Consider the following 21,446-nt stretch of genomic DNA (forward strand, 5'->3'; position numbering starts at 1 on the left):
TAAGAGTTTTCCTTGTGTTTTGCTAGGTATTAGTGATGATGAGGATATGATGGTTGAGTTTAAAAGGTCCACGATGCAAACCTTTGACATGACTGATATGGGAAAAATGAGTTTCTTCCTTGGAATTGAAGTTGTGTAAAAATCACAAGGAATTTTTTGTGTGCCAAAGAAAATATGCTACTGATGTTGTGAAGAGATTTTCAATGTATGAAAGTAAACCAGTCAAAAGTCCAATTGTTCCAGGCTTTAAGATGAAGGTAGAGCAGCTATTGAGGATAGGTTTTTTAAACAAATTGTTGGAACTTTAATATATCTCACAGCTACAAGACCAGACATCATGTTTAGTGTAAGCTTGATTAGCAGATATATGTCAAGACACACTTGCAAGCTGCAAAAAGGATCATGAGGTATTATGGGATTTTCTACAAGAGGGGAGGGGCTGAAGAGTTACTTGCTTTCACAGACTCTGACCATATATGGAGGAGATGAAACTGATTCTAAGAGTACATCTGGTTATTTGTTCTTATTAAGTGCAGCAGCAGAATTTGTAGGTGCTGCTGCTGTCTGTGTCTGTCAAGTTTTGAAGAAGTTAGGTCACTCTCAAAAGGGTAGCACAGCACTATTATCATGTGTGGCAACAGTTCCACAATTAAGCTTTCAAATTAAAAAATCCAGTAATCTTAAGAGATGTTGCTCGTGATGGAGAAGTTGAGTTGGTACATTGTGGAACACGGGAACAGGTTGCAGACTTGATGACAAATTAAAAGCAGTGAAGACTTGGAGCTAGTTTATGAAAAGGTCATTGTCTGTTATGGTTAATTGCTTGTCTGTTTTAATAAGTCGGAATTTATTTATTAGTTCAGGAGTCTTTCACGTTTAATTTTTTACTTATTTATTTTTTTTCTCTTCTGGATAAACATTTGTAAGACTATATATATAGCCAGTTTTCATTTTCTTTGTTATCGGTTGTTTACATTTACAATTATGAACAACGATCGTGTAAATTTACAGAATAGAGTTAAAAATAGAAAGTGGAAATAAATTTAAAGGACTGAAGAATTAGATCATTACGATTTTATTTATTTACCAACTGAATAAAATAAGAAGTTAAAATAAATAAATAAAATAAAAAGTTTGGAGTGAATTTGATGATTTAATGACAATATATAGGTAAGTTAATTAAAAATCGTGTTTACAAAAGTGTAAACATATATATATATATATATATATATACTTTTTTGTTAGAATTGAATGTTTTTTGTAGTTTATTTTTTCTTGATATTAATGTGTTGTATGAGTTAAATTATTCTTTACAAAATGATATATATATATTAATATGTTTCAAATTTTTAATTAAATTTTAAAAATTATATTATATTCAGATATATAAATTTAAATAAATAAATAATATGAATATAGATATTTTGAAAAAAAAAGGAAGTGACAAACCGAATTGGTCGGATGAAAAGAAGAGAGAAATATGCAACCAACCAATTTTAAAAAATTTAATTTTCTTTTTTCAAAATACTTTTTTATATTCCCTCCAAGAAGGTTGTCATGGTCATAAAAAAGAAGTGACAAATCCAATTGATGGGATGATGAAAGAAATAAAGAGAATGAATTATATAAATATATTTTAGGGAGAAAATGAGAAAAAGAATAAGCGTAGACCGAATGAGAGAGAATGGAAGAGAGAGAAAAAAAAAAGAAAAAAATGAAGTGGATGACCGAATTGATCGGATGAAAAGATGAGAAAAAAAAAATAAAATAATGAAAAAGTGGCCGACCGAATTGATAGGATGGAACGATGAGAGAAAGAAAGGAATAAATTATATAAATATATTTTAGAAAGCTAACACTGGGAGAAGTCGGTTGGCTTCACGTGGGAAGAATTGATTGGCTTCACGTGGGAAGAATTGAATACAGCTGCCGTCTAGCGCGAAGTCAGTTAGTGATAACTACATATTTTATAGCTTATTAAATAATTAATTACTTCATTATTTATATCATTGGTATAATTTATATTAATTTAATTCAAGAATTGTATTTATTGTATTTTGTGTGTAAAATATTAATTTATTAATTTTTAAGTATATTTTATAATTATTTTAGTGTATAAATTAAATTAATTGATGTGTTTTTTAAATTATATTTTTAGGCATTATTTATGTGTTATTTAAATATTTAATTTAGCTAAATGAAATATTATAAGAAAATATAATTTAAATATTTAAGGTTGGCATAATAAATATTTTTAAATAAATAATATATTTTATTTTATTAAATATTCATTGTGTAAATTTTAATAAATGTCAATTTTGTATTAATTAGTGCAAAAAATCCGTGTACAATGATTATTAATTGAACGACGGCTGTATTAATTGTTGATGAGTTTTTTTTGTATTATTAAAAATATTATTCTATACAAAATGATATATATTGATATATTTTAAATTTTTAAATAAATTTTAAAAAATTACATAATATGAATATGAATATATAGATTTAAATAGATAAATCCTTAAATGAGAGAATAGAGAAGACATAAAATGAAAAAAAAAAAAAAAAAGAAGAAAGAAAGAAATATGTAACCAAATTGGTCGAATGAAATGAGGAAAACCGTCCAGTCGGTTGGGATGAAAAGAGAAGATAAAGTGGCTGAACTGGTTGGATTAAATGAATAGAACCATACAATCGGTTGGGATGAAAATATGAGAAAAGAAGTAGTTAAATTGGTTGGATAAGAAAGGAGGAAAATTGTCTAGAGAAAAATATATAATGAAATATATATTTATATATTTATAACTATGGAACCAACCACTTTAAAAAAAAATAACTTTGTTTCAAAATATATTTTTATATTATACTTTTCTTTACTTAGTTTTTTTTATTATTAAAAAATTATTTTCTACAAAATGATATATATTAATATATTTTAAATTTTTATCCGGTAGAAAACAATTACATCCATCTACTAATTTTCATTCTATATATTAAATTCGATCCATATTTTTCTTTCAAAATATCACATACAACAACTATATACATTTTTAAACAAATATCCAAAACACAAACACAACCAAATGCACCACAAAGTCCTGAATAAAAATGGGTTACATAAACTAATGACAAGTAAAATCCAATGCACTCATATGAGCTTACATAAGAAGTTCATCATAACTCAATTTGGTTGTATTTTCAATTTCAAATCACCTAAAACTCGATACATTTTAGGTGTTTCATTCAAAATATTAAATTCGACACATTTTAGATGTTCAGGAATTATAAGCAAGAATATATCACTATCATTGCTTTCAATATTACAAGTATACACCAAATTGCTCCTAGAATCTATGTTTGTGTATTTAAAGAGACTTAGGCTGTGTTCGTTTGACAAATTTTTACCAGACTTTACTGTTGAAATACTGTACAAAATTTAAATTAAAAATCCTACCCCTATAACCTAGGCACGTTCCTAGACCGTAGGTTTCCTTTCGTCTTCCCTGTAAGCAGAAGTTGTCGCTAGAATCACCTGTCTACTCCACCTCTCCTCTGATTTGATTAACGGACTGGACGGTAGGTGATGCAATAAATAATCACCATTCTTATTACGACATCTCGTAAAATAAAAATAATAAAAATAATAATAATATCTCCAAAAAAATTTAAATATATATATATATATTTTAAAAATATCAATTCCAACATCACTTTACTTTTTCACTTTTATTTATTTTAACAATATTTAAATATCATTCATTTCAAACTATCACATCAATACATCACTTTTTTTTAATATAATAATAATTTTTCCAACTTAATCATTACAAAATTCAAACCTTCAAACAAACACAACTTAAAAATCCATACATACAAATCTTAAAAAATTCAAATCCAAAATCCAAACCCCCAAACAAACACACCTTTAGTTTCGTAACGTTGATTTATGACAGTGGAAATCTACCTATTGTAGCGGAAAAACATGATTAAGGCACAGACTGCCTTGAGAAACACCTGTCCATCCCCAATGTCCAACAATAGCACTTCCTTTGCTAGATGAGGAGCTAAAGAGGCATCAAATCTGAAAGTTGTAACACCAATGAATAGCAACAAGTATAGCTGCAAGCTTGATGCAGAAAGTTTGGCTGCTCTGTCAAAGTTGTCGGGGTATTTCTAAAGACCAAGGCATAATTAGGACAAAGAATGACATATAATATAACATGAAATGATTGTTGGAGTGTCTTTGAGGGTTATCTAGGAAACTACGTTGCCCCAACCAGCCAACAAAGCTGTCAATAGATCTATTGTTTAATGCAAACACATGTACAATGAAAAGAGGTCAAATATAATAGAATAATGAGTACATGAACAAAATTGAATGCATAATTATGATTCGTAAAGCATAACCAAATACTACTCCCCCGTTCCACATAATTTGTCTCTATTTTCTATTTTCGTTTCTCTCACATAACTTATCATTTCTATTTTTGGAAATATAATTATGCACTTTAATCGCATTTTAAATTTTAAATTTTATAATTTTCTTAATTTTAATTAAACTATTTACTTATTTTAATCTTAATCTATAATTATTTTTACTAAATAATAATTATTTTTACTGATACACTTCTTAATTACTTACTAATTATACTTTACCTAAATTCTCGTAAAGCTTAGTGGCAACAAAATCTGCTCAGTTATTTAGGAAAGAAAAATATCAAATTTGCAAATTTTTGTTTATGGAATCAAATGCAACTACTTCCTCAAATAAAAATGAAAGGGGTAGTCAAACAACAATTTTAGTTAGTAAAAATTATGAAAGTTCAAATATTAATCAATAGAAATGAACTACTTCTGCATCTTACACACAAACAACAATTCTTAATTATTTTTTATGTCGACCAAGGAAGGGGGAAGTGTTGGGAGTTAAGACAAATACGTCTGCATGCATGCAATATTAAGACAAAAGATATGTTGCATAAATACCTAGGCTGTGTTCTGGCAAAACGTCAAGGATATTCTATATTTACATTTTGCCTTTTTTCTTTAATTAATTCGAGTCAAGTTCATGTAATAAGTTATGGAAACTCCAATCCGGTTGTGGATCACCAGCAACGCCAATGATATTTTGTGGACACCCAAGTTGCAATTAAAAGGCTCCCTTGAATTCAGCAAAATAATCAATAGTCAATGGTTCATCGTAAGTGTAGATAGCAAGATACTCAACATATACATCTACTTCTCATCATACAAAAATTATTCCGCCAGAAGAACATAAGCCTACATTATGTAGCATTAACATTTCTCTGCAATGGAATGGGTTGGTCGGAGGATGAAAATAAGGTGAACCGTCCAGTTTCAGGTGAAAATGGAGAAAAAAAAAATTATAATAAATTATATAAATATATATATATATTTTTTTATAATTGTGCACTCAACTCTTTAAAAGAGTTTATTTTTAATTTTTCAAAATATTTTTTATATTATATTTTTTTTTAGTTAATTTTTTTTATATTATTAAAAATTTATTCTCTTTTAAAATATTTTTTGATATTATATATTTTTAGCTTATTTTTTCTCTATATATTTCAAATTAAATTTATCCGAATTTGATATATTTTAAATTTTTAAAATTTCATTATAGGAATATGAAAATATAAATTCAAATAAATAAAGAACATAAATATATATATTTTGAAACAGAAATGAAAGTGGTTTTACAGAATTGGTCGGTTACTATTAAAAATTATATTATATGTATATACATATATAAATTTAAATAAACGACGTGGTTGACAGAATTGGTCAGTTACTACTATGAGACTGTATTCAAGTCCAAATTTGGATGTTTTTTTTTTTTTTTGCAAGTTCAACTGTCCAGTCGGACTCAAATATTTTTTTTTTGCATGTCCAACAAATTCGAAAATTTCTGCATTAGTTTCAAATGCATTTCTTAGGATTAGAATATTTATTGGAAATTTTGGCCGTTAGAGGCCTAACCCAACAAGTCCTCCGATAAATAATTAGTTGGCCCATTCCATAGCCCAACCCACCAGATCGGTCCAAACTCGTTAAACCAAATCTATTTACCCAAACCCACCTTACCCTAAACAAACTTAGTTAGGTTGTTAATTTTGTTGGTGAGTTAGTTTTTGATAGATATAAAAAAGTGGGTTTAGGGGTGAATTAAGTATGTGAGATCGAGAGTTAGAGATAGAGAGGGTGAGATCATGAGGGAGAGGGAGAGAAGTCGATAGGTTCCGACGAGTGATTCCGGTGAGTGTCGAACCCTTTCCGATGGCCGATTCCGGTGGCGTCGAGGTTTAGAGTGACGCGCCGACCTCCACTTTTAGTTGTGGTTACCTCGGGCCATTCTCGCACCATGGACTGAGCCTTAGTTCTCCGTCCCTTCGCCGCTGGTGAAAGTTCAAAGAAGATCGGTTCTAATCAGAGCGGGTCAATGCTGTTCGGGTCACCGGAGGGCAGCTGGCCGGAGCTGCTGTTCGGCACTGCCGGAGATGGTGCAGACGCCGCGGGTCTGTTCTGGAGAGGGTCGCGCATTTCCACATAAGATTATTGGAGTTCAAACGGCCGCCTTCGTTGTCCGTTAGTCCGCCGGGGAATTCGTCGACTAGAATCAAAATTTGATTTGAAGCAAACAAACGCAATCTGATTTACAAGAATTGAAATAGGGAGGTTTCATTTCAATTCACTTTCTTTTAATATAATGCAGTTCCAAGAATGTTTGTTTGGGTTTTGTTTTTCCTTATTCCAATATGCATTTAGCCTTAATATTAATTATTTAATTTTAGTTTCGACTTCGGTTTAGTTTAATTTGGGTTTTATTCGTATTTTGTATACAAAATTTGTTCAATAAATTCAAAAGAATTCGGGAATAAATTCACAACAATATTATTAACTAAGTTATTGTATTAAAAAAGTATTACAATAATATCCATATCAATATATTTTGTACAATTAAATCACAACAAAATACCAAATAAAAATGGAATAACACAACCATGAACATCACCCAATAGATCAAGTATAACTAATAACACGGGTGTTAATTGACGAAAGTAGCCATAGTTGCTAACAATATTATTAGTAAGTACAACTGTAAATTTCAAATATTACATTATTAGGACAATTTAGTAAAAACAGGATTATATATATATATATATATGTTTAAGGATATACATCCTATCCACGAAAGAGGGCAAAGGAAAACTCAACTAGTGCGGCAGAAAATGGCGTCGCCAACGCGTTCCGAAGTGCTTTCACTCTTCCGCTCGCTTCTGCGGGCGGCTCGTGAATTCACAGACTACAATATAAGGGAGTACGTCAAGCGTCGCACCGTCCACGCCTTCCGCCACAATCGCAGCCTCTCCGAACCGACGGAGGTTGCCGCCGCCTTCGCCGATGGAAAGTCGCAGCTCGGCGTCGCGAAACGGCAAGCTATCGTCTACTCGCTTTACGCGCCCAGCGTCAAAAGCGTCATGGAGATCAAGAGCGCGTGATCGTCTACGCAGATTGCTTGCTTACTGTATGATTAGGATGACTAGGAGAACATATATTTAGGTGATTTCGTAGTGTTTCTTTTTATGTTCTGAATTCCTTCCTTGGCTGTTGAACTTATCGTTTTTGTCGATCTGATTAATCTGCGAGACTGGTAATGATTATTAATCCTTGGAATTATTGGGAGAACAGTTGTATTCAGTATAACATTCTTCTTGTTTGGACTTCCATTGGGAGTAATTTTTCTGGTCAATTCAATACTGATGAAGCTTGCTTATTGCTGCCCACAAATGTGCCTATTGATCTATGTTGTCGGTTCTAGTGAGCATATGAATTTAAAGTCCCATGAAATTCTATGACCGTAGCAAAAACTATCCAAAGTACACAGAAGTCTATTTACCCTTTGGTTTGTGCCATGTTTTTTCTTGTTTCTATATAAGTACAATTTGCTTTGGGATTCATTAAATTGCATCTGTATTCGGATAAAGGCAGTGGTTCTGCTCCAAGGACAGAGTTTTCAGTGTACACGGAGTTTAGTTATTGATGAAACTAGACTGGCCGAATTGTTAGAATTTTTTGTTCATGGTATGGTATGCCTTATTAGTTCCAGACTTCTTTTTCATGAAAGATCTGCCGAATATGTTGTAGATTAGGTGTCCTTTACATTCTAGCTATGGTATGTTAAGAATAACATTGCAATTGAAAGATTGATGCTTATCGTTCAGATTTGAAGCTTTAGTTTGATGATGGAGATGCGTGGGAATATTTTGGGGATAGGCTTTAGCATTGAGGTGTTATGTATTGGTATACTTCCTGCTAGCTCGAGTATTTTGTTCATAGATAGTTAAGCTTTAGGAGTAGATAGATTCTGTATATTGGGAAGCAAGCAGAGGATGCTGAACGGAAGTGCTTAAGAGTATATTGGCCGTCCAAGGTTGAGTGAATGAATGCAAATCATGGTTTGATTACTTTTTTTTTTTTCTAGACAACTTATTGATTAGTTGTGTGAGTTGCGGCGGAGCAAGATACTTTCATGGATTGATTGTCGTTCTCCACTAGGAAAGAACAAGCATTCCTAATAGTTTAATGGCCAGTTGCCTTAAGGGGTGCTGAAACGACTAAAAAGTATGATTACTTACATGGTTAGATTATGGTAAAAGAAGAGATGTTTAGGCCAGATAGAATTGAGTTGTTAGCGACCATGGGTGTGGCAATTTGCACGCTACCAGTGCCTTGTTTCTGAAACTAACTGTAAAACTCTCTTTGACAATGTCCTTCTCCTTGATGACTACTGAAGTTTACTTGTTTTGCTAAAGTTAATGCCACTGCATATGAATTTTTTAACTTTCTTTTCTTGAAGTTGTCTTGGTTCAGTCTCCTCTTAGTTTGAAATTTTTACTACTGCTCATAGTGTATAAGATATGTCATTCAAGGTTAGTTTAATTTGCGCGTGTTCAAAATAATTACTGCTTCTTTGAAACATGCTAACTGAATCAACACAGGCAAGAGCAGTCCAATCCGGCCTGGCCTATTGAGTTGGAGTATTGCAATGTCAATGTTGGCCTAGATTCAACAAAGTTAAATACAAGTACAGGTTGGTAAAACGTTGCATGACTTTGCAGGTTGATAATTCAAGTGGTGAGGCATGGCAATGTACCCTGGCTTCAATTCTTGTACCAATCAGGTGAGATCTGATTCAGATTATTTGCTATATCAACATGGCATTGGATGGCATGGGGGTAGTAGTTTGATCTGATTATGAAAATGACCCCTTTTTTTTTTTTCTTAATTATAAATGTTATGGCACCCCAATGTGTTGTTTCGACAGAATGCTTTTGCAATGGATTGTCAATTGTGATGAGTTCATTATGACAAGGTCAGGAGGAGGTCACTGAGACACTACTATTACAACACCTGCAAAACCTCCTACTGTCTTAAAGCTGAAGCAGGCAGGCATGCAGGTATGAGTAAATTCTGTTACTTGTCCAATGCATGCTGCTGAAGCAAATATTAATTGCTCTTACACTACACTACACACACCCCACCCATTAACACTAGGTGAGAAAAATCTAACTAACTCTTAGCAAATCTTTGCTTTTTGCAAAACATTCATATAATAACAACAACAACAAGAACAATAATAATAACAATACAATAACCATAACAAGAAGTAAGCAAAACTAGATGATCATCTTGCTTTATCTATGTATATCCATCTATAATCTATATGTACCTCACCCATCACCACAAACACAAAAGCTCCTCCAAGGAAGTGGATGGTGAAGGTGAAGGTGAAGAACACTAAGTAGAATTAGAATCGGCAATAGTAGTATGAATAGTCGTAGTAGTAGTGGTTGTCGTCAATTGTGTAGAGGGTTGGGGCCGCTAGGAACCAGCCGTTTAGAAACCCCATACCGGGGATCAATGTCGTCGCTCCGGGGCTGGTGGAGGAGATTTGGGGGGTGGATTTGATGGTTAGGAAAGTTGGTTGGAGGAGCCCTTGGGCTGAAACAATTAACCGTAGTGGCGGTTGCCATGAAGAGGATGGCAATGGCAATGGCAATGGCGGAAGTTGTGTTGTTGGTAATCATGGTAGGGGTGGTGTGTGGTGGTGGTGCTGCTGCTGAAGCATTGATAGTGAATTGAAGCATGAAGAAGAAGTAGAAGAAGAAGAGCGTGGCGTGGGATGTGATGGCAATAAATAAAGGAGTAAGATTATTTAAAACTCAAACAAGTGAGCCATGAAGAATGTACTACTACTCTCTTCACTAACCCAACCCCATAAATGCTCTCTCTCTCTCTCTCTCTGTCTATTCAATGAGGGCCTCTGTTTGTTGCACCAAAAAGAGGCAAAAGCTCTGGTTATGGTCATAATAAATATACTTGTTATTTAGACCAACAAAACAAACTAGCTGCTGCTCTACTCTACTCTAAGAATTCCTTAACCTTGCTTACTTCGAATTTCCAAAAATAAATAAATTAATATTGATATTACTATAAATTACAACCGAGTGTCCTTTCTGTTGAACTTTAGACCAAAACACAAAACAAACAAATTCGTAACATTTAATAAGATTAAATAATACAGATTTATCTTTTGCCTCATTGTATTTAACATTAAAAATATTCTTTTATTTGTATAATTTTTCGAACAAATGTTCTTCTATTAGTATTATAAGACACTAATTAAAGTATTTTTTGCAATTTTTTTTTAATTTGTACTACGTTTTGATATAATAATTAATATTCAAAAATCTAACATGAAAAAAATAAATGAAACTCTTAGAATTAGAAAAATATAATATAAATTTTAAAAAAAATTTTGCAAAATCGAAATCTCAAACTCAAAGTGGAACTCAGTAGTGTATGGTTTCGAGTGCTTTGGTATTCTAGATTCCGGTTTTGTTGAATTTTTTTTTTTTTTTTTTTTTTTTGAAAGATAAGGGTGTGTTTGTTTGGAGGTTTGGATTTTGAGTTGAGATTTGAATAGTAAAAATTTTGAATTTGAATAGTTGTATGATGTGATATAAATAGGCGTTGATTTGATGTTTTGAATGTAGGATGAATAGTGTAAATCCAATCCAATCCCCCGAACAAAATTATGTTCAATTAATATTATTCTAAATTCAATATGGCTTTTATTTTTCCACTTAGTTCAATATTTTTTTAGTCTACTTATTTATGGTTGTAACGTTGTTTTTCCACAATCAATTTTGTTATTTTAATTATTAATTTTTACTCAAAATATTACTCTTTCAGCTAGTAAAAAGTATATAACTATTCTTTTTTTGGTCATACATATGTATAATTCATATTTATACTGACAATTTTATTTATTCACAATTTTATTACTCTTGTTGTAACAATAATAACTAATTTATTACTATTTTCCTACTTGTTCCACCACTTTTTTGTTAATTATCTGATAAATTTTTTTTATAATATCCTATTTTACCTTTTAATTTTTGCATATTGATATTAAAATATTATTATTTTTTAGTGGTCGTGTCTAATCAAACTTACATAATTTACCAACCAAAGGGAGTACATGAATAATTTTATCTATGTTAAAAATCAAAATACTAGTAAACATTTATATTTGAAAATCACCGTGAAGAACCAAAATATTGTATTTCAAATAAACTCAAAATATATTGATAAACAAATTTATATTGTCACTATATATTTTTTCTTTTTTCCTTTAGAATTCTAGTGTGCTTAGTTAAGTATGTTGTTTTTAGTTTTTTTCATTATTTTCAACAAAAAAAAAGTATTCATATCTTTAAACAATAATATGTTATCTTCGTCCTACTTTAAAGATTTTATTTATTTTTTGCGTGTTGATATTTGAATATTAATTATTATATGAACACGTAGTACAAGGAAAAATGACAAAAATATTTTTATTATTATAATAATATTTGTGCAAAAAAATAAATGAGACTTTAGAGTATTAATTTTTTTTCTAATTAAGTATTTAAAGAAATAATAAAACCTCATTCAAAAATCATCATAATTCTTCAAAATATTTTCACAATTCTTGATAACTAATAATAAAAAATTTATAAATTCTAAAATATTAAAGAACGCTAACTTTTTGAATATTTTTATTTGGCGTAAGGTTTTCAAAATGAATATTTTTATTTGGCGAAAGGTTTTCAGAATTTACTATTCAAAAGTGTCTGTGCGTTTGTTTGGGGGATTAGATTAGATTTTCACTATTCATCCTATTTTTTCCCCAAAAACATCAAATCAAATACTTATTTTTTATTTTTTATATTATACTAAAAAATAAATTTTACATTCAAAATATCACATCAACACCTATTTATATCACATCATACAACTATTCAAATTCAAAATTTTTATTATTCAAATCCCAACTTAAAATCCAAACCTCCAAACAAACAAAGCTTTTAAGTTTTAGAATTCCCATATAGAGATAATTTCTCCCCTATAAGTGCCATATGTCAATTAAATTTTAAACATTGTTCCTATGATATGATGAAACAAAACAATAGAACATTCTCTGTTTTTGATTTATTATATTATTATTATTTTATCAAATAGTAATTATTTGACTTATATAAGTATGGTTGTGTATGTTTTCAAAAGTTATAAATGAAATATGCAAGCATTGTCCAATTATCCGTGTTTCTTTATTATTACATAGTTTGTGTTATTATCTGCATGTTAAAATATACTTAAACACATCTTCTTGAATAGACGTTATGTATTGCCTTTTAAAATTATCGTACGATGTTTTTGTTGCGGTTAATCATTTGATCAAACAATTTCTTATTATATTGTTGAATATGCTATGTCGTTTTGTTTCAGTTACATAATTTTATTTATTTTTATCAATCGACAAACATCGTAACACATTTCGAAATCGTTTCGTTATTTAACTCCATAATGTAAATAAATAAAAAAGAAAAATTCTATACAATCAATACATACCACTTTTTTATTTCATATACTTTTTTAATTAAAAAAAATTCTATACAACATACTACTTATCATTTCATACTTCTATTTTTATTTGAAAATATATTTTATTTATTACATTACATATTTACATCAAAAACATTTATTACTTATCAAATTAATACACTTCAAAACTCCTAAAATTCATACCAAATCTACTAATACAAAGAAATAATACTTATCAAATCTATCTTAAAATTCAAATCTAATTCAAACTTAACAAATGCTTTCGAAACTCTTCTAAAAAGAACACACCCTTTGAGTTTGTGTTTAAATTATAATTTAATGTAATATTATTACCTCTGTTCAGCTCTAAAGATCATATTTACTTTTTACGTATTGATATTTGAATATTAATTATTATATCAAGACATAGTATAAATTAAAGGAAAATGACAAAAATACTTGAAGTACTATCTTATAATACTAATATAATAATATTTGTACAAAAAATTATATAAATATAAGGATATTTTTAATGGTAAGTACAATGACGCAAAAAATAGATGTAACCTTTATAGGCGAACGGAAGAAGTATTTATTTTAGAAAACATTGTGTATTTTTTTAGTAGAATCATATCGGTTGGGTGTATAAAACCTCTCTGTTCAAAGCCCCGGATGCCACACCATGAACACACAGTAGTCAAATTTAAACTAGTTACTTTCGTGATGTAAGTTGGATTGCAGAAAACTTCAGATGAAATTTTAAACATATACAAGTTTTGAAGTTTATAGGGTGGCCCTATTAGTAAACTTGCCCAAACAATTCTGCTAGTGTAAGAATTGATATGCGATCATCACTAATCTGTGATGAGAGGAATACATTCTTATATACAGTTGATTACAATCAGTAGGTTCCGTAAATTATGGAAATCCAATAAAATAAAAGATATGAACGATAAGAGAATAATATATACAAATCAACTATTTCTCTTAATACCCCCCGTCAAGCGTTGTGTGGGATGCAAGCAAACGTATTGCAAAAATTCAAAGGCTGGTAGAGGTAGGCTCTTGGTAAATATGTCGGCTAGTTGAAGATAAGTCGAAACAAACTGAGTGTGCAACTTCCCAGAAGAAACAAGTTCTCAAATGAACTGACAGTCGATGTCAATATGTTTGGCTCGTTTGTGAGCTGCAGGATTCTGGCTAAGAAAAATAGCACTCTTGTTATCACATAAGAGTACTGGGCGACTCGTAGGCAACTGACGAAGCTCTCGCAGTAAATTTGTGAGCCAAACCATCTCTGAAGCAGCACTAACCAATGTCCTGTATTTAGATTCACAACTTCAACGAGCAATTGTGGGTTGCTTCTTGGCACTCCATGAGAAAAGATTATCACCTAAAAAGATGGAATAGCCGTAGGTTGAGCGTTGTGTTTCTATACATCGAGCCCAGTCGGCATCATAATAACCAAGTATGGACTTCTCGGGACGATGAGTGAAGTTTGTACCTTTCACGTAACGGAGAATTCACTTCACAACTAAGAAATGAATGCCCGTATGGGAATGGAGAAAACTGACTTACAGAGTTGACTGCAAACGACAAATCAGACCGAGTAATGATCAGATACTGCAAGGCTCCCACCAAAGAGCGGTATAATGTCTGATTATTGAAAGAAGAGCCGATACTCAATAATGATTCACCAGCAGCAAGAGGTGTGGAAACAGACTTGCAATTCAACAAATTAGCCCGCTCCAAAATATCATGGGCATATTTTGCCTGACCGACGAAGAGACCATCCGAAGTAAAGAAGTAATTTAATTTACCAAGATCCTTGATAGCAAACTCCGCATGAGTGCTCTTGATAAAACTTTGTAGCATACCCTGATCATCGCTAGTAATTATAATATCATCCACATGAAAGAGAAGATATAGAACTGAAGAACCTCTATAAAGACAAAACATGGAGAAATCAGATTGAGTTTTTTGAAATCCTAATGACAATAGATATGAACTGAATCTCTGAAAACAAGCTAAAGGTGCCTGGCGAAGACCATATAATGCCTTCTGAAGTCGACACACATGATGAGGTCGACGCGGATCAACAAAGTCAGGTAGTTGTGCCATGTAGACGGGTTAAGTGAGCACACCATTCAAAAAGGCGTTTTTCACATCTAATTAATAAAGGGACCATTAGTGATGAACATAAAGGGCTAGTATTGTACGAACAGTAGCAGCCTTGACGACAGAACTGAAAGTGTAATAAAAATCGACACCATGAACTTGAGTGAAACCCTGAGCAATAAGACGAACTTTTTGATGCTCAATAGAACCATCTGAGCGATATTTAGTCCTAAATACCCATTTAGAACCAACAATATTAGTGTTGGCAGGAGAAGGAACTAACTCCCATGTCTGATTGTTCATCAAAGCATCAATTTCCTTTTGCATAGCATTTATCCAATGAGGAAATTTGCAAGCAGATTTGAAACCACGGGGCTCAGAAATAGCTGCAAGAGAAGAAAGTAAAGCAGTTGAAGCAATGTCAACGGGATACCTGGGTTTGAAAACACCAGCCCACGCTTGAGTAACCATTGGATGTGTGGGCAAGGGCGGCGCTGGAGGAGGAGAAATCGAAGGGATGGGTGGTCCTGTTGAAGGTGGTTCATTAGGTTCAACTTCTGGAGTTGGAGTTGTGGTATCTGGAAGAGGTTTTGAGAGGGGATCATAGGTCAACTCCGGTTCTGTATGAAGAAAATATGGTGCAAAATCTGAATATCGACCATTTTCTGGTGCAGGTTCGGTCGATGCCGAGCAAGGCATGATAAGATCCAAAAAACTTTATATAGGAAAATCATGCGTCGAAAATGTAGTACTACCAGAAAAAGGAAAGATCTGTTTGTCAAACTGAGCATGACGAGTAACATAGATGCGGGCGGAAGAAGGATCAAAACATCGAAAACCTTTATGAACACTGCTGTAACCCAGAAAAATGCATGGATGACTGCGAGGTGATAGCTTATTCATTGCAAAATCACGACGAAAAGGAAAAACCCGACAACCAAAGGGTTTAAAGATAGCATAATTTGGATCAGAGTGAAATAATAATTCATATGGTGATTTATTATCCAATATGGACGATGGAAGACGATTAATAACATAGACATAAGTGGCAAAGGCTTCAAACCATAATGATGTAGGGGTCGAAACATGAAACAACATAAAAATACTTGTTTAAGTGATATGTCTGTGCTTTCGTTCAGCTCTACCATTTTGTTGCGGAGTATATGGACATGATATTCGATGGAAGATTTCATGATGAATCATAAACTCATCAACACGTTTGTTCACAAACTCTGCTCCCCCATCAGATTGAAAGACTTTCAGAGACTGAGAAAATTGTGTACAAACAAAGGTATGAAATCGAACCAACACCTTAGAAAATTCAGATTTAGCACGCAATGGATAGAGCCACGAAAACCGAGAAAAATCATCCACAGACATGGCATAATAATGATAACCGGCAGATGAAATAATAGGAGCAGGCGCCCATAATTCACAATGCACCAAATCAAGCACAAAAGAAGCACGTTTTTCATCCAATGAAAAAGGTAATTATTTGCTCTTAGGTAATTGGCAAGGCGAACAAATAGTGGGATCTGGCAGTAAGGACGTAACAGATAAATGGCCTAATTTATTCAACAATGAAATAACACCAAAAGAAACATGTCCTAGGCGCAAGTGCCATAAATTAAAGCTAGCTCTTAAGTCTTTAGAATGTAAAGCCGCAACAAAAGCCGAGCAATATTTTTCCAGTATATAAAGTCCCTTCTCACACTTCCCTGGGCCAAAATTGCCTTTGTCAACCGATTTTGAATATCAAAAGACTTGTCAAAAAATACAACATCAACATTATAATCCGATGTCAACTTGCTAATAGAGATGAGATTTTTAGTAATATACGGAACCACCAAAACATCCAATAAATTGACACCAGTAGAAAGCCGACTGGAACCAATGTGAGAAATATTAAGAGAATTTCCGTTACCAACAATAATTGAACCATTACCAGAATATGGTTCGAAGGAATCCAAATGAGTGCTGTGAGGGGTCATGTAAGCCGAAGCGCCGGAATCAACATACCAATAAGAAGATAGATTGGTTTAAAAAATATTACAAGCAGCCCTGAATGCTTGAGCAAGATTTGCTAAGGAAGATGACTGGAATAGGCGAGAAGTGGCTTGATTCTGCAGCTACAGAAAATGCGGACACTTGTCCACATAGTGTTCTCCCCGACAGAGTTGACAACGGGGTATGAAAGGACGACGTCCACCACCACACCCACCACCAGGGCGACGCTGACCAGTAGGTCCCTCACCGCGAAACCAGTTCTACCCAGATGAGCAAATATCCTCAATACCCAATGCAGATCCTACAAATGCGGCTGGAGATGGAGCAGCCCTTTCCATTGATTTAGTCATCAGGTCAAATTGGACAGCTTGATAAAGGAGATCGCGAAATGGTGGAACAGGTTGCATAGCCACCCGAGTATCGGCAAAGTTGGAGAAGGACTGACCAAGCCCTCGAAGAAACCAATGACTCTTGTCACTTTCATCTACCGGTTTCTGGATGGCAGAAAGTTGATCACACAGGGATTTGAAACGTTTACCATCCTTTGCAGCGGATTGAGTATCGCAGCCCAAGGACAACAGCTCTTTCTGGAGTTGTTTTGCACGCGAGGTCGAAGCATTGGCATAGGCAGATTCAAGGGCGAGCCATGCCGAGCAAAACATCGTGCAATCAAGGACTTCAACCATTGCTTCTGGTTCGAGGGTTGCGTAGAGAACGCCAAGTAGTTTCTATTCATGTAGAAACCAAGTAAAGTATGCCGAATTCGGAGATTTCTCACCGTCATCAGAAGTGAAAGTCTTGGCAGGGGCGGTGGACGAACCATCAACAAAATCCATGAGTTCGAAGGTGGTAGCCATGCAAAGAAACTGATGTTTCCACATTAGATGTGTGGAAGTGGACAACTTGATCTAGACAAGATTGATCATTGTTGTCGTGTGCAATGAATGAGTAGCGACGGGAGCAGCCATGGATCAAAGGGTAAAGGATTTTGGATGTAAAAGGAAAAAGAAGACAACTGCAGCCCTGAGAGGTGATGAGGGAGAGAAAACAAAGAAATTAGATTTTAGGATGGGAGGCTAATATCATGTAAGAATTGATATGCGATCATCACTGATTTGTGATAAGAGGAATACATTTTTATATATAGTTGATTACAATCAATAGGTTCCGTAAATTATGAAAATCCAATAAAATAAAAGATATGAACAATGTAGAGAATAATATATACAAAGAATAATACATACAAGTCAACTATTTCTTTTAATAGCTAGCCTGACTTATTTTCTTCAATTTATTTTCCTATGTAAATCATAGCTGAAATTGAAATCTATAAAATTGAAATTTATTTTTACGTTTCGTCTAATGATTGGTTTGTTTGTTTTTTCCTTTCCGGTTATTTAAATTTAATTTATAATTAAAATATTTAATTACTTTATAAACTCACGTTAATTTGTTTGATTTTTGTTTGAATTTGAGGTCTTTTTAAAAAATAAAAAATAAATGGTATTTTGATATGATATTTTATAAGTAAAATAACGCATTTTATATTGAAAACGGTTAAAATTGAATAATAATGATTTTTCTATAGACCAAAACCAAACAAACTCTATAATACTTATTTTTATAATAAATTGTGATAATTAAATAGTACAAACATAAAAAAATATAAAGTATTAGCTCCGTCCGGCTTTAAGGATCTTATTTACTTTTTGTGTGTTGATATTTGAATATTAATTATTATATAAGAATGTAGTACAAATTAAAGGAAAAGAACAAAAATATTTCTATTAGTGTTTTAGAATAATATTATAATAACATTTGTGCAAAAAATTATAAAAATATAATGATATTTTAATATTAAGTACAATGACACAAAAAGTAAATGAGATCATTAGAGTAGAACAGTGAGAGTATCCTTTAATTATAAATTAAAGATATGTCTAAATTTCCTGAAATTTTATTTTAATTTCTTTATTATGATAAAACAAAATACACTTTCTTTTCATACAAAAAATAATAAATCAAATTCATACTGTTATTTAAACTATAATCTCAAAACTCAAATCAAACTTCAAACAAACAAGCTCACTAATTACTTTTAGGTGAACTTAAACAAAAAAAAAAACTAATAAAAATAAAAATACTAAGAATACACAGCTAAGCTTCAGCTGTCAAAACAAAAGGCTTGTTCACTCTGTATTTGTGGGTGAATGTATTTTTTATGGGATGAAATTGAATGTTATTTTTTAATCAGGACCATGCTGATAGTTTAAATGGTATTATATATAATTATATCAATTATATAATTTAATAAACTACACTAATATAAGTGGATGGCTATAGGACTTGCGCAGGTCTCGCTGTATCCGCGGACAATAGCTAGACGAAGTGGATGGTCTATAGTCTGTTGTTGTTGCAGACCAAATGATGCAACCTGTTGCTGCCATATATAGGCATCATGTCGCTGCATCGGCAGAAAAAAATAAGAAAAATTCAACAGGCATAACCTTAAAATGTGGCAGCAAAATATGTTGTTTTGTCTGATCACACTGAATATGGCGGACTGGTTGATGGAGGATGCACCTATTATGCCTGAAAGGTCCTTAAGAATAGAAAGCACAAATCTGAAAGTCTGGAAACGTTAAGATTTTATTTGCAAAAATATTGTACTGAACCGCTTGAGCAACTCATTGTACGGCCTTTACTGGCATTCCCTAACGTCTAAGCAGTCGTGTAAGACATTGGAGAAGAATGACATAACTGGGGATGTTGGTGCCAAGAAATTCATTGTGGGATGTTTTCTAAATTTCAAGATTGTGAATAAAAATAGTGTTACGAAACAACTTGATGAGTTTCAGCCGATTTTGCATAAAATTCAGGCCGAGGAGATAGAGCTAAAAGCTTTCCAAGTGAAGATGATAATTGAAAACTACCACCTAATTGGGGTGATTTCAAGATTTACTTGAAATACAAACAGAAGAAAATGAACATGACAAAACTGATCAATTGTCTCCAAACTGAAGAGGAGCATAGATAAAATCGGGCAAGTAAGAAACATCTGATGCTTAGAAGCAAAGCCAATTTGATCGGATATAAAGGCCAAGACTTTCGTTTTAAGACTGCTTCAAGGAACAACGAACATCCTAGAAAGTATTGGAAGCTCGCGGACAAGGGAAATAAGAAGCTGAAACCATCTGGCAGCGTTGATAAAGCAAAGGCAAAATGAGTAGCTTTGTGGGCAATTCTTTCAATTCCTGAAAGCTGGGACACCATTCAATAGATTGAAAAATGCCAAAAAAAAAAAAGAAAAAGAAAGAAGCGAACCATGAAAATATTATTACTAAAGAGGCAAACTTGGTAGGATCGAACAAAAAATAGCTGTGGCTCGACACGGTAGCAACACGATACATCTGCATGGACAAGACCAATTCTTCTCGCTCGAGCTTGTTGAAGGAGAAACAATATACATAGGTATTGTAGCTCCTTTTGAAGTTAAATGGAGAGGAAAGATGCTTCTGAAGATGACATCTGGAAGAATTGTGATGCTGACGAACATTCTGTACGTTCCAGGGATGACGAAGAACCTGGTCTCGAGGATGCTCTTGATAAGCACAACTTTAATATAATATGAATTGAAATAACTTTGTTTTGCGTAAATCGGGAGTGTGTATGGGTAAAGGATATGTAGATGATGAATTTATGAAATGCTCTATTATGACAATTAATAATAATAATAATAATAATAATAATAATAATAATAATAATAATAATAATAATAATAATAATAATAAGTTTATTGTTTATATTGTTGAGTCCTCTACTTAATGGCATAATCGATTGAGTGATGTTAATTAAGATTCAATAAGTTGATTAATTAACATGAAACACATTTCAAAATTCAAATTAAATAAGCATAAATGTGCAATTTGTGTTGAGGAAAACCAAACTCGATCGTCATTCCAAATAATTAAACATGAAAATGAACCACTCAAATTGATTTACAGTGACGTATGTGATTTAAAAATTGTACAAACACATAGTGGTAATAAATATTTTATTACATTCATTGACGATTGTAAAAAAATATGTTTTGTGTATTTAGTTCAAAGTAAAGACAAGACATTAAGTACATTTATTTTATACATAAATAAAATAGAAAATCAACTTATCCAGTGCGCACTTTCGAATAGCGGTTGCGGATTCCCACGTTATAAAAAAAAATAGAAAATCAACTTAACAAATGAATTAAAAGTGGCAGGGATGGAGAATATGAGACTCCAATTGGTGAATTATTTTTATAAAATGGAATAATCATGAAGTAACTCCACCTTACTCAACTCAATCAAATGGAGTTGCTAAACGCAAGAATT

The 21,446-nt window shown here is 32.3% G+C and overlaps 1 protein-coding gene across 1 annotated transcript; it reads left to right on the forward strand.

The window, feature by feature from the left end:
- The first annotated feature begins 7,191 nt into the window (after nt 1-7,191).
- LOC127262943 (uncharacterized) lies at nt 7,192-7,746 on the forward strand. Its single transcript, XM_051291813.1, has one exon. The coding sequence runs from the start codon at nt 7,251-7,253 to the stop codon at nt 7,518-7,520; it is 270 nt and encodes an 89-aa protein (XP_051147770.1). The 5' UTR covers nt 7,192-7,250; the 3' UTR covers nt 7,521-7,746.
- Nucleotides 7,747-21,446: the final 13,700 nt, after the last annotated feature.

Source organism: Andrographis paniculata, unplaced genomic scaffold (assembly GCF_009805555.1).
Source record: "Andrographis paniculata isolate CXL003 unplaced genomic scaffold, ASM980555v1 Contig66END, whole genome shotgun sequence".
Taxonomy (NCBI): domain Eukaryota; kingdom Viridiplantae; phylum Streptophyta; class Magnoliopsida; order Lamiales; family Acanthaceae; genus Andrographis; species Andrographis paniculata.